At 45.3% G+C, this 14,905-nt stretch overlaps 1 protein-coding gene across 1 annotated transcript in view; it reads right to left on the bottom strand.

Moving 5' to 3' along the window:
• The window catches only part of SERPINC1 (serpin family C member 1), a 75,684-nt gene that overhangs the window by 24,356 nt on the left and 36,423 nt on the right, over window positions 1-14,905 (bottom strand). Inside the window, exons 2-3 of the mRNA XM_069231607.1 lie at window positions 4,248-4,614; window positions 3,254-3,469 (exon numbers count right to left, since the gene is read on the bottom strand). Coding sequence (XP_069087708.1) covers window positions 3,254-3,469; window positions 4,248-4,613 — 582 coding nt within the window. The 5' untranslated portion in view covers window position 4,614. The remainder of the gene's footprint in view (window positions 1-3,253; window positions 3,470-4,247; window positions 4,615-14,905) is intronic.

The following is a 14,905-nucleotide window of genomic DNA, read 5'->3' as shown; positions in this document are numbered from 1 at the left end:
TTTGTAATCCGATTCTGGCATAGAATTTTGGCTTGTCTTCTATTAATGCTGAACCTCTTCCATAAGCACTTCAACTGACGCCACCCTAATCTTGTCACCTCTGATCCACTGGTTTTATTTTTTCAATGTTTTGTATGCAAAGGACATTATGCCAAATAAAACCGTTGTTGTTGAGTCCATGAGGTTAAAGAGACAGAAAAGCAAGTCGTCTTCTCAACATTGCCTCGTGTCTTTGTTCTCTTTGTAGTTTTTATTATAAACGTTGAGTTAGAGCATTAATGGAGCCATAAGTGAGTTTTGTATATTCAGAGATCCCGTTCCAGTTTCTGATTTTCAAACGTAAATTGTTTACTCAAAGTGGGCTCTCGGCGACTCTATGATCAAATCAACTATTCATCAACATGGCTGCGCCATTGGAAACATGTTTTTTGCTAAGAGGGAAAAGTTTCTAAAATGTTCTGTAAGGAGGGCATGCCGCAGGAGAACAGCAATGTTCAATAAGTATTGAACATTCTGACTTGTTCAATGTTGCTGTAGATTGCACCACGTTCTCTGCAAGATTTGGTTGAATTATTGCGTACAAAACTATTTTACAAAGAATATAAAGACTATTTCAAATACTAAGCATAGGTTTGCTCGGAATTTTCAGATATGCAGGGTATGATCTTTTTGTTTTGGATCAGAGGCAATAGGTATCACTGAATTATGCTGTGGATCCTTCTTAATCTTGTTGATTCAGAGCTCAAGCTGAGGAATTGGAGAGCCTGAAGAATACACCATAAAGCAGGTTGTAAGTCAGAGCCTGCATGGTTAGGATTGGACTGACAAGGAATCTGTTGTACCATTGGACTGTTTCAAGTCTTGGTCCCAATGAGACAATGGCTGAAGAAGCATCTTAGTCGTATCCAACCTTTCCATTTGTCAATGGGATTCAGGAGGCCAGTTGGTTCTGAGTTGTTCGGACCAGGCTAAGGTAGATTGGCTTGGCGGCTGTGGAAGTGTCACTTGTTTTTGTACAGAGGAGAGGTGTCCAGGATGGTCTCATTAACCTGAATCTTCTAATAGGGCTCTGAACACAACTTTCCCATTACTTCACTAAGAATCCCTAAGGACAGCTGTATCCCTGCTACCTAAAGGTGAGGGCCTGGTCAGAGTGCTGGCTCAGATGGCTGACCTGTATCTATTGATGGCAGCCATCAGGCATGCTGGTATTGTCAGGAGGATATTAAGACACTTTCATGGGTCAGCATTAAGGACATCCTAACACACAGCTTCTGAATCTCTGTTAGCTTTGCTTGAGGACAGCAGCAAACAGCCAGTCACTATCTTGGAAGAGTTTGGGGCAATCCTGAAACACAGTGGTCAGTGCAGACTAGAGGCATTTAGTGCGGCTTTGTTAACCTCGAGACTCTATTTTTTTGGTGAAGCAGAGGAATATAATTACCATGCCTTGGGATCTGCTGAAAGATAATCAGATGGCATGTCAACAAGTCCACCAGTCATCTTGAGGCAATACAGGAAGCAAGTTGAGATCAGTAGAGAAGAAGAAAAAGGAAAATGAGGAAAGAAGAATGAAGAGAAAGATAGAGAGGATGAAGATGAAATGGGCCACCCTCCACCTCATCTGCATATAATGTTCTCATTACTGCTGAAGTTCAAAGAGTAGTTAGACGATCTAGAAAGCCAGCCCAAGCTTTCAGCCCATTCATGTCTGGATGTCATGCGTGCCTTCAGTATGTGCAAAAATACATTTTTGAGACTCCACTCATGTTTTTTTATTTTTTGCAGTTTTACATAGCTCAAACTGAACCCAAAAGTATTGGAGCACTTTTCATAAGCACCAGCTAAATTACTCAATGACACATTCATTTTGTGTTTTGGCACATGGAGATTAAGTGATTTGACCTGAATCACAGAATGTTTTTGCAGATGCTGAGATTAGAACTGGTCTCCCCAGTCCCAAAGTGGCAGCTCTGGCTGTTACGCCTCATCCTTTCCATTGGCTGGTCTGATGGCTTTTGTTTAACACTGATGATGGCATATGGAACTTTAAGAAGTTCTTATGCTAACTGGTGAGGCAATGTAACAGAGCAGAGAATGGTGGTTGTGATGACAGAGAAACTGACTGCTGTCGTGGAGCTTGGTATAGCATAGGGTGAATGTTTTGCCCAAGTTTCCTCAGGGTGATGTCTACCATCTTGAACACGGGCACAAGTGATCTCAAAGATTAGAGGAACAGAAATCCTGATGGCACTGATGTGTCTTACAGGTTTGCGGGCTCAAGTGTTCAGAGCAAAGGTGTGTTCAGTCTAGCTACTTAAAGGCTGCCAGGAGAATTCCTTCTGTTGCGTTCCCTGGAAACACTCACCTCAAACACCTTATAAATATACCCTTATCTCTAACAGTGAAGCCCCAAAAAACATTTGATTACATTTAGTGTATCTGTTGTCATTGCTTGTACTCAGTTGATGTTATTTTTTTTTTTACTAGCACTCCCATTGTCTTTTCTTAGTAATATAACTCACGAGCCACACTTACTCAGTCCAATCTTGTCCTCACCTCGCATTCACCTTTTATTATTATTATTATTATTATTTATTTTTCTGTAGTGCCAATGGACCCGGGGTGTCAGCACTTTTGTTTGGCATTAGGTTAAACATTAAAGGAACAATAATCAGATTGAAAGTGTACTGATTTGAGATATTTCATCAGGGACGGTTCAGGAGGTGAGAGGGAGATGGAAGAGGGGGTTGGAGTAAGGAGGTTGAATGTTGGAGGAGTGAAGCAGAGAGGGGCTAGCCTAGGAGGGAAAGGCAAGTTGGGGAGGGCAATGAAGAGGGGTGGAAAACAGAGAAAAGGAGGAGGAAGTATCAGGAGATAGGGTCAGTCGGGGTTCGGGGAGAGAAAAAGGCAGAAAATAGGGAGCTAGGCATGAACTGGCGAGAAGCAGGGCGACAGATTAACAAAACAGCGGCGTGGGATGTGAGAAACAGGATGAAATGGTATGGGAAGAAGGGAGGAGAAGGGCCTGGAGGATTGCTACGGAAACAGAAAGTAACAGGAGTGATAGAGAAGGGGAACAGGAGGGAAGGGAGGTTGTAAAAGAAGAGGTGGAGCAAGTAAAGAGGTGGGAAGTTGCAAGATTGCAGGAAGACTGGGGGTGGTAAAGGAGGAGTGGGGTTTAACACAGTGGAGAGAAAGGGATGAGATTTGGTAGAGGGGACAGCTTCTAGGCCTGGGATTGGAGTCTTACTTTGAAGTTGAGGGGCCAAAGTTTGGCTCCATAGACAATCTCACTGATATCCTGGTAGGTCTGGTTGAAACTCAGCGACTTGTCGCCAAAAAGGCGGTTGGCAGATGAAAGTTCTGATGTCTTGTTAACCTTCCGATACAGGCGGCAATTAAGTTTTGCAAAGAAAAAGTGAATGTTGTCAGACGCCTTCTCTGAAAGTGAGTCAAAGTGGAAAACCTATGCAGGTGACATGAAGAAAAACAACTATTTGAATTCACAAGAAGGCATTATTTAGGAGACATTCACACTACACCCATTTACTTATGTTCAACATCAGACTTCTCATATCACCAGAGATGTCACTTGCAACCCCCCCCTGAATTCATAACTAGTATGAAATTATTTTTTCTGCCTTAATAGCAATCCTTCCATGGTGCTTTTAGCTCTTAACTTTACCTAACTCATCATATAAGAAACACCCTTGGTCTACAACCTGTTCAATATCATCTGATATCTCTCACATCATTTGAGATGTTATTTACAATACTTCTTAGCTTTCAGCATGAAGTGTGGACTCATACATAAGGTCAATCACTCATTAGTATTGTTAGCTCATAATATGCTATGGATCAAATGATCAGTAGGAGTTATATCTCATTCAGTGAGATTCATCCCCAACCTTCTTCAGGTGATAACTCATGCAGGGAAAGATCCCCTTTCAGCTTACTAATTCAGTAAGAGATATCCTCAGCCTGTTTGAGATGATAACCCATTCATTAAAAGACATCGTACGCATATTTGACTTGATATCTCATTAGATACGTCATCCTCCTCCTGCTTTATGTGATACCTCCTTCAATAAGAGACATCCTTGCCATCTTTAAGGTGACACATCATTGAGGAAGAGTCTGCTTAAGAAGATACCTTGTTTAGTTAGAAACCTGTTCAGCCTGCATGCAGGAGGGGCCTCAGACCTGTACTCCTGAGAAGCATGGCCTCTGTGGATTGCACTCACCTCCATGAGCTCTTTCAGAGTGTTGTCACAAGCCCCCAGCTTGGTCATGGTGAAAGCCTGCGAGATGCTGAGCGGAGACAGGAAGACATTCTCATCGTTGCTCTTGGAGTCCACCCGGAGCTTGTAAAAACTGACAGCAAATTTGGAGATTGCCTTAGAAAGCTCCCAGATACGGGGGTTTGTGGCATCTGGGAGCTTCTCCTGCTTTTCAGCCTCAGCTTCCTGGAGCTTCTTCTCTGGGTTACGGTAGACACACATGGGGTTCACTGGGATGTCTTTGAGCTTGGCCATGCAGATGTCAGGGTATTCTGTCTGGCACATCACCTCGCTCCAAACAGTGGCGAGCAGTACGAGTAGAAGACGCATCCTGAATTAAGAAAGGGAAACATCCAAATCAGACAATAAACGTTCCCAGATTTAAAGGTTTGAGGTTACTAGATCTCAAAACGTACAGTATCACAATAGTAATAGGATGGTCCATCATTAAAAGCCATTCTCCCCAAGATACAACATATTGGCACATCTGAGAGCATTCGGAAACCAAATATTGCTACTTTCTTTTTGTTTGCACTGCAATGTCTGACTGTGATGCCTTGAGAAAGGAATCTTCATTACACATATGATGTTGATGGTGTTTATAGCATCGCAGCTACATAGTAAAGAATTCAGGCGAAAATTCAGACTTCCAAATATAGCAAATGGTGAAGCTCTGGTGAAGGAGTGGTTGAGGCCCAGAACAGATCACAAGCCCCAGAAGGCCTTTCTCCCTGCAGGAGGCGGGTGTTTAGGGCAGCACCGTGAATGCGGCTGTATTTGAAGCTCCCTGGGCCCCAGCTGCGTGGGACGTACTGTTGGAGGAGGAGGTGACGCCCACGACAGATCACAAGCCCCAGGAGGCTTTTCTCCCTGCAGGAGGCGGGTGTTTACAGCAGCACCACAAACACAGCTGTATTTAAGGCTGCATAGGACGCACCCGGGTGTGTGCCCGGGTGAAGATCGAGCCAAGAGCAGTCCTGGTCTCTCTTTCCCCTGCAGCAGACTATTGTATCCTGGTTTCTTGTCACACCGATATTCTATGACTTGATCGGTTTCATCTCATCTGAAGTAAGTGAGTAATTTCACTCGCCTCGCTGAATCACAACATCTAGTTGCTAAAAATTACTGTTGTTTAGAAGGTGGCTCATTGTGCTGGGGCATATACTTCAAGGCTTTTTTGAACCTATTTTGCTAGCATGGCAAGCGGAAGACTGGATGTGCTAGGCCAATTGTTGACACAAACCATACTACCATTGATTCATTCTTAGCACGTGCCATAGGAGTGCTTTCAAAGGAAATAGACCTGGCAGAACACCGTTTATCCCTGGATATGGTTAGGTCATGTGGACCCGCGGAGTCCATTGAAGCAATAGAGCCTTGCCCGGACAAGGAGCCGGTGGAAGGCATAGTGTTGTCATTAATGAGGCCTTGGATGTGTCAACCAACCATCATTCACCAGTTAGGACTTTGGCCTCATTCTCTCTACTCTGCTCACCTATAGCAAAATGTAAGAGGAAGAGTAGAAAAGCCACAGCCATGATTCCAAGTCTCCAGGTCTCCATGGCCCCGGTTAGTGCTAGGGCAGATAATCAATTTTTTTCCTTGGATACATTCCTTGGGACTCCATTTTGGAATAAATTAACATCTACTATCAAGGATTTGCTATTACCAGAGAAGCTGGATAGGCTAGAAGGGGGAATTGGTGAAGTATTTTCCTCTGTCAGAAAATGTTTAAAAGCAAACCTGGCAAGTGCTAACGTAGTGGAGCCCCCTCGATCATCTCCATCAGCCCATAGGCAGGATAATTCTAATACTAATCCAGGCTCAGTCCAACAATCGGTTCTATCTATGGCCTGCCCTGGGCCAGACTCTGGAGGGTCACATGGCAGGAAGTACAGAAAAAGGGGACCTGGGGATCCCTTTTCAGCCAGTTACTGCGGCTTATCCTAATTCACCCCAACCACCACTTCTTGTCACCCAGTCCCAGCTTCTAGTTGTCAATCAACTTGCCCCCAGCTTATTGTCCATATGTAGCGATTTTAGTTAATGTCCCCAGGTTGAAACCAGGTGTAAGCGAAACCTACGAATCTTTGAAGAATAAGGATGTGCATTGGCTTAGCTCAAACTATATACTTCCATTGGACAGAGCACACCAAATGTTGTCTACTAGGAGAGTGGGATGGGTCCGGCGTTTAACAAAAAATCTAAAGGGGAATTGTTGAGTTATTAATTTCCAATGGCCGAGTTGTGTCGGTGAAATTCTTGCAAGGTCTGTGTCCCCTTACCTGTTTGTCTGGGCTATGACTCTTTTCCCCCTGAGCTTCTTCTACCGTCATCTGCGGAGTCCTGGACAATTGTTAAATGCTGCTACAATTTTACAGAGAGGGATGGAGCCTAACCCTTTTTTTCATACCCCACTGGTGGTGTCCAACAGGTGCCAGGTACCGATCTCTTTGCAAGATAGTGACTGACCCACTCATTACAGGCATAATGATTTTAGGTGCGGTGATGATAAATCTAGGGGCTTTAGGGTGGAATCTGCGACTGGTTTGTCTAACATTGATCTTCTAGGTCCCTCTGTGGTGGCAAAAGTTTCAAATATTGCTTAGCTTTTTGTCAGTAATGTTGATGTGAATTCTAGCTCAAGTTTCCCATACAATGATGTGTCTCATCCGGGTGATAATATAGATGGGTGCTAAAAATTTGCAACCAGAAACACAGGTGGGTTAAGTAATAAGTTAGGATCTGTCGACTGGATCAATATCATATCTGGCCTTGCTGTCATCTGCCTCCAAGAAACCTGGGCTGTTAATCTGCTACATGTGGAAGGTTTCTCATCTTTCTTTCTAGGTGCTATCCCTTCCCAAGTTGGGAGGGCTTAAGAAGGGCTCCAGACTCTCATTTCCAACAAACTATCTTTAACCGTTAAAAAGTTTTCTTTGATGGGCGCACACACCAAATTGGTGTGGTTAACAATTAAGAGGAGGTGCGATTTGGTGTTGGTTAATTTTTACAACAACGTTTTTGATTCCACACGTAGTAGGGTAATTAAAGCACTTGATGATGGCCTAGAAGTTTTTTTACACTCTACTCACACTGATTTCATAGTATTGTGCTCAGGCGATTTTAATATTCAATCAATCAATCAGTTTTTGTATAGCGTGGCTACTCACCCGTGAGGGTCTCATGGCACTGGGGGGGAGGGAAGGGGCCTCATCCGAAAAGCCACGTCTTGAGGTTCTTCCTGAAGATGGTGAGCGACGGGCTTTGTCTGAGGTGCAGGGAGAGGTTGTTTTAGCTCTTAGCTGCAATATAGGTGAAGGATTGTCCACCGGCGGTGGTTTTGCGGGTGCCAGGGATGGTGGCCAGGGCCATCTGGGTGGAGCAGAGGGATCTGGTGGGGGTGTGGAAGGAGACGTTTTAGTTCAGGTAGGCTGGTCCTGCGTTGTGTATGGCCTTGTACGTGTGGGTGAGTAGCTTGAAGGTGATTTGCTTCTCGACCGGTAGCCAGTGGAGGGTGTTCAGGTGTTGGGAGATGTGTTCTTGGCGTGGGAGGTCTAGAATGAGTCTGGTGGTGGCGTTCTGGATGAGGTGTCGTTTTTTGATGTTTCTAGTTGAGGTCCCGGCGTAGAGGGCGTTGCCGTAGTCAAGCTTGCTTATGACTAAGGTGTGGGTTACCGTCCAGCAACAGTCTGCTAGGATCCATCTGAAGATCTTTCGAAGCTTGTGGAGTGTGTGCCAGCAGGAGGAGGTGACTGAGTTTACGTAGCAGGTCATGAATAGGGAGGAGTCGAGGATGATGCCTAGGTGGCAGGTGTGTTTAGTCGGTGCAGGGGAGGCGCTGAGGGATGTGGGCCACCAGGAGTTATCCCAAGATGAGGTGGCGTTTCCAAAGATGATGAGATCAGTCTTGTTGGAGTTGAGCTTGAGGCAGCTTTCTCTCATCCAGGTGGTGACGGCTTCCATTCCTGAGTGGAAGTTCCTTTTCCTGTCTGGACCTTCAGTGAGAGAAAAGATGAGTTGTGTGTTATCGGCATATGACACGATGTTCATACTGGGGCTTCTGACGATGGCTGCAAGAGGGGCCACATATACGTTGAACAGTGTGGGGCTCAGTGAGGATTCTTGGGGGACTCTGCAGTTGACTCCTGTGGGTCTCGATGTGTAGGGTTGGAGTATGACCCTCTACGTCCTCCCTGAGAGGAAGGAGTGGATCCATTCCAGGGCTCTTCCACAAATTCCTATGTCGTGGAGTCTGATGCGCAGGGTGCTGTGGGAGACCGTGTTGAAAGCTGCTGAGAGGTCAAGGAGTATGAGTGCTGCAGCGTGGTGACGTTCTAGAAGTAAATGGATGTCGTCGGTGGCTGCCAGGAGGGCTGTCTCCGTGCTGTAGTTGCTGTGGAAGCCGGACTGGAAGGTGTCCAGGGAGTTGTCGGCCTCAATGAAATTCCATAGTTGTACATTGATTGCTTTCTCCAGTACTTTGGCGGGGTAAGGTAGCAGCAAGATGGGCCAGAAATTCTTTTGTTCTGGTGGGTCAACCAAAGGTTTCTTCAGGAGAGGGCGAATTTTGGCATGTTTCCAGTCCTCAGGAAAGGTGCCAGTGTTGATGGAGCAGTTGATTGTGTTCCAGAGCTCGGGGCAATGGATGCGCTGGCTCTGATGTATATGTGGTGTGGGCAGGGGTCCGTGGGGGCACTGGAGTGTGTGCTGTTAATGATGCTGACTGTTTCCTATGTGGAGAGCATGGACCAGCTGTGGATGGTCTGGGTGGGTTCTAGGGGGGAGGCACGGTCACAGGTTCCGGTACCAGGATTTTCCAGGAGGACGCTGTGGTAAATGTCCTGGATCTTGCGGTGAAAAAAGGTGGCGTGTTTGTAGCAGAGGTCCTGTGACGGGGGGATGCTGGTGGCTTCGGAGGTGGGATGTGTGAACTCGCTGATGACTGAGAAGAGTTCCTTAGAGTTGTGTGCGGAGGAGTTGATGCACTCCCGGAGTGCATCCTTCCTAGCGTTCTCGATTTTTCGGCGGTGGGTGGCGGTAGCGGCTCTGAATGAGGCAAGGTATTTGCTGGTTTGGCTGTTCCTCCATTTTGTTTCTAAACGACTACGGGTACGCTTTGATTCTTGGAGTTCAGTGGTGAACCAGCTAGCTTTCTTAGGTACGCATTTGACCAATGTCAGCAGGACGTGGGCTAGAGTGTCGGCGCATTCGGTGATCCATGTGTTGAGATTGCGTGCTGCTGTGCTGGCGTCATCAGAGGGAGGAGGGAGGGATTTGGCAAGCGATTAGGTTAGCTGCTCATTGGTGATTTTGTTCCATTTCCTGTGGGGGGCCCTGGAGGTGCTGGTGAAGCTTCTGGGTGCGGTGATTGTGAAGTGTATGCAGCAGTGGTCAATCCAGTCTGGGGTGGATATGGTCTCTATGGTGATCCAGTTGCTTGAGGTGAAGATGGGGTCCAGTGTGTGTCCTGCGATGTGTGTGGGTGCGGAGACCAGCTGTCTGAGGCTGAGGGTGTTTAGATCGCGCGGTCCTCGAGGTGGAAATCCAGGTCACCAAGGAGGAGGTAGTCATCTGACACCAGGGCCTGGGGGATAGCGATGTCTACATCATCGTCTATGAAAGCTGGGCATGGGCCTGGTGGCCTGTACACCAGGGTGCCATGGTTTGAGGAGTTGTGGTTGGAGTGGACCACGAAGTGAAGGTGTTCCATGGAGGTGCATTGTTCTTCTGGGGTGACCTTGACACGTAGTGAGGACTTGTGTACAATGGCGAGTCCTCTGCCCAGCTGGGAAGGCTGGTCCCTCGTTAGGATGCTGTATCTGTCAGGAATGGCGATGACGAGGTCTGGTCCAGAGGGTTGGTCCAGGTCTCGGTAAGGAAGGCAATGTCCAGTCGGGCAGTGTCGATCAAATCCCAGAGTTCGGTGGCCTGGTTGCGGAGGGAGCGAATGTTCAGGAGCAAGCAGTTGATGGGGTTGTGGAGGTTGTTGGCATCTCTGTGTGCGGAGAGTACCTTCAGCTTTTTGAGGCTGGTGCTGAAGTTGCAGTTCCTGCAGGTGAAAGGTCCATGGGTGTCCTTGGAGGAGATGATGCAGTAGTTGCTGAGATGTCCGGTGTTGAGGTGGAGGAGGTCTCGGTGTCGTAACTTATGCAGGTCAGCGGGTGGTTTAAGGGAGATTCAGGGTTCCTGGCGCTGGGTGCGGTCCGGGCACAGACAGGCGCAGACGGGCTTGTCAGTGGCGCGGCTGCACTGCGGCCACCATTAAGAAAGGGAGGGGACGGGGGGAGCAGTCAGCTTGGAGGCGGGAGGGCAGGAAAAGAAGCATCGTAGGGGATAGGGGGGCAAAGGAAAGGAAAAACAAGTGAAAAAGAAGAGGAAAATCAAGTGAAAAAACACAGAAAAAGCAAGAGTGAAAGAGCGACAGAGAGAAATACTTACTTGTGATGGCCACTAGACCACCAGGGCTGAGCCTGCGGGTAGAGGAGGACCTCGAACTGAGAGTCAGGAGGCTCTCATTTTGCCCCAGTCAAAAGGCAGAGGCAGCAGCATCCAGAGGAGCTGGGGAGGGCAGCAGATGCTGACCAGTGCAGGTTAGCCTTGCCCCTTGCCATATTTACAGGTATGTGAAAACACAGATAAGGAAGGGGTGGGCTATGTACACTTCTGCTACAACGAGTACAGGGATGCACTGAATTCCATCATTTATAAGTATGATCAACAGTTATTGAAGTGTGAATGCGACGATAATGGGGAGCAAATTCCAACCTTTACTGGAAGAAATGCCTCTTCAGTTATTGATCGTGTATTGTTGTCTGCTTCTGTAAGAAGTGTGTGTGGTATGCCTCGCATCATACAGTGCATTAAGTGATCATGACCACATTATACTACCTTTTTTCTTTTGGTGTAAGAAGTGAAATGTATTTCATACAATTAATAATATTGTCCCTATTAGACCTTGTGGTGTGCGAATCAAGTGGGCAGGTATTGACCCTAACAGCATATTACAAAAAAAAATTACCAGACGTTTATGAAAAAAAGTTCTTGTTTACAGGGTGAAGTGGCTTCTTTTTTGTTGCTGGATAGCTTCAACAATATTACCCACTCTATTAAGTCACTTCTGACACATACATTGAATGCTGTTTGAAGTTAAAATAGGGGATGGTTTGATCATGAGTATACTCAGGCCCTTGGCTGCTTAAAATTGACCCCATGTAGTTCTCCTTCTTGATGTCATGGTAATCAAGTCCCTTCGTTTAAAGTATAGGCAGGCTGTCAAGATTAAGAAAAAAGTACTCTGGGAAGAGTCATGGACAAAATTTACCTTAGCTGTGAAAACAAATGATAATAAGTTATTCTGGGATAAGGTTAATGCATCATTCTTCAAAAAACAATACCTTCCCTAAGTTTTAGGGATTCAGCACATTTTTCTGAGATCTTCAAGCCAAGCAACAGGGACAGTGGAGTAGATGGATGTGAGGCGATGTTTAGCTGGAGCTCCGTCCCTCTGGATATTTCTATCAACAAGGTTATATCAGCCTTGTGTGATAGTGCTGGGGGGAAATCCCCTGGACTGGACGGGGTGCCAGAAGATGTATTTAAATCGGCCTCTGATCTTTGGGGGCCCATCCTTACAAGGGTATTTAATATAGCTGCTGTCGGTCCAATCCCTCCTTCTTGGGGTATCTCTATTATTGAACATATTTACAAAAAGGGAGAAAAATCTGATCCTATAAATTATTGATCTATTTCCCTTTTGGATTCTTCAGTGAAGTTGATGAGTCGGATCCTATTGAAGAGGTTGGAGGAGTGGGTTGAAGAACATTCTATTCTATCACCAGTCCAGTATGGTTTCAGAAAGGGTCTATCGACCATAGAACAATGTGTTAACCTAGATCTACTGATTGGGAAATATACTAGAGCTAAATCTGGTGCTCTTTATCTGTGTTTTGCAGACTTAAGTAGCGCCTTTGATATATTCGACCATTCTATTCTCTGACCTTCGCTTCTTTCACTTGGTGTTCCGAGGGAAATTATATGCTTTCTTGCACGTCTATAGGATATTCTAACTAGCAAAGTCCGTTTTGGCCTACAGGGTGAATATTCACCCACTTTTAAAGTAGGGAGGGGCATCCAACAAGGTTGTGTCTTAGCTCCTTTACTGTTTTCACTTTTTATTAATGGGGTGGATAACTTCCTACAACTCTTGAAAGCTAATGCCCCCTGTGTTGCAACTCTTTCTATACCGGTGTTGTTATATACTGACAAGGCTGTCCTGCTCTCTAGGACCCTGGTTGGCTTGCAGAAATTGAGGAGAGCTTTTGGGGAGTTTATAATTTCTAAAAGATTGGTGATTAATAAATTAATTTACAATGGTCTATGGGCATAAACCAAAAAATGCAGAACCTTTTTTTGTTGACTATACCCTCTAGCATAGCCCTGCAAGTTGAGGAAAATCATTTTTTATAACATTTACTCTGTCTTCCTGCTTCTGCCTCGACTGTGATTGTACATCAGGAGATTGGTTTACTACACATGGTGGGTGTACTTTTGGCCAAACCTTTGCTTTTATGGTTTTCCATACGGGCAAAAGAGGAAACTAGTTTTACCTAATCAATCATTTTAGACTATCTAGCCCTGGAAAATGTCTCACATATCACTTGGCTAGCCTATATTAACTCCTCTTTTAGCACACTGTTTAAATTGTCAGTATGGTTGGATCCCCTCCAATTGTTATCTTTCTCCAAGAAAGGTATTAAGGAAACCTTTTTCCAGCATAGATTAGAATGGTGAATGGTCACTGAAATGATGAGACCGACGGTTGGTTTCTTTATGCCTTTTTCTCCGGAGGAGGGCTGTAAAAGTTATTCATCTTGTGTTACCAACATGCAGCATCGTTTTGTTTTATAAAGGCTTAGATTTGGAATTTTGCATCATGTGGTGGCTTTTCCCAACATGAAGTCCTGCCCTCCAGGTACGATCCTGTGCCCATGTGATGGCATGAGCAAACAGAGCATATTGCACTTTATGCTGTTTTGTAACTTTTATTTGCCTTACAGGCGATTTTATCTTAAACCAACTCTTGTTGCCTAGAACATTAGATATTACAAAGTTGCCCTGAATTGTGCTTGCATTGAATGATTCCTCGGTGTGTTTTAATGTTGTGCTCTACCTTTTGAAGGCCATCACTGTGAAGAAAAGTATTATGGATTAGTTCGTAATTTGATTTCAGACCTGTGAATCGATCATATGGTTATGATGGCCTATTTAATCATTTATTTATTTTTAATGTGCATTTTATGGATTTATTAATTAATGTTTTATGTCTGTTTAACGGTGTTGTATCATATTGTACTATTACATATTGTATATACTTTTATGGCTATTTTGAATTAGCCGAATAAAGTTTATGAATCGAATTGAATCAGCTAAAAATAAAGACTGCAACCATAAAGTCCAGCCAAGCACATTTCCAGCCTTTTATAGGACTGAGTTAAACTAATGTTCTTAACACATATTTTCGCTTATTCCGGATGAGTGCTTGCAGATGGTATTAGGCACATTTTAATATATTTGTAAATGGGATTATTTAATGGTCTTTATTTTTACCATCTACTCTTTTGTAGTCTATATTTTTGCAATGTACATTTTAACACACTACTGTGAAAGAATCACATCAATGCAATTTGTGGATTTAGAAAGATACAGAGTTGAACTAGGTCATCATTTTACAGGAAATACACAATGTAGGAAACAGATTGTCACTGCAAAGACCCAAGTTTAGATCATGACCACCTATGAAGGTATTACTTGTACAGACTTAACTGGGCCATCACATGTTCGATAGAAGATGACATTTTCACCTGATGACACTACGGGCCATATTTATACTTTTTGACGCACAACTGTGCCAACGCAGTTGTGCGTCAAAAATGTTAACGCCGGCTAACGCCATTCCAAAGCGCCTTATTTATGGAATGACGTTAGCCGGCGGAGCTGACTGGTGTGCGTAAAAAAAAATTACCCACACCAGGCAGCGCCGGCGTAGGGGAAAATGGAGCTTGGGCGTCAAAAAATGGGGCAAGTCGGACTGAGGCAAAAGATCTGCCTCAACCCGATTATCGCCATTCTTTTTGACTCCCACCCTCCATTGACATGACTCCTGTCTTAGCAAAGACAGGAGTCATGCCCCCTTGCCCAATGGCCATGCCCAGGGGACTTTTGTCCCCTGGGCATGGTCATTGGGCATAGTGGCATGTAGGGGGGCACAAATCAGGCCCCCCTAAGCCACAATAAAATTTTTTTAAAAATACTTACCTGAACTTACCTTAAATTCCTTGGGATGGGTCCCTCCATCCTTGGGCGTCCTCCTGGGGTGGGCAAGGGTGGCAGGGGGTGTCCCTGGGGGCATGGGAGGGCACCTCTGGGCTCCTTCCGAGCCCACAGGTCCCTTAACGCCTGCCCTGACCAGGCGTTAAGAAATGACGCAAATGCGGCTGGACCTCGTTTTTTTTTTTGACCCGCCCACTCCCGTGCGCCATTTTTGCACGGGAGTTTAAATAAGGCGCACATGCCTTGGAGTCATTTTTTAGGAACGCCTACCTTGCATATCATTAACGCAA

Source organism: Pleurodeles waltl, chromosome 4_2 (assembly GCF_031143425.1).
Source record: "Pleurodeles waltl isolate 20211129_DDA chromosome 4_2, aPleWal1.hap1.20221129, whole genome shotgun sequence".
NCBI lineage: Eukaryota > Metazoa > Chordata > Amphibia > Caudata > Salamandridae > Pleurodeles > Pleurodeles waltl.
The sequence above is the reverse complement of the archived record's forward strand: the minus strand, read 5'-3'. Positions and strand labels throughout refer to the sequence as shown.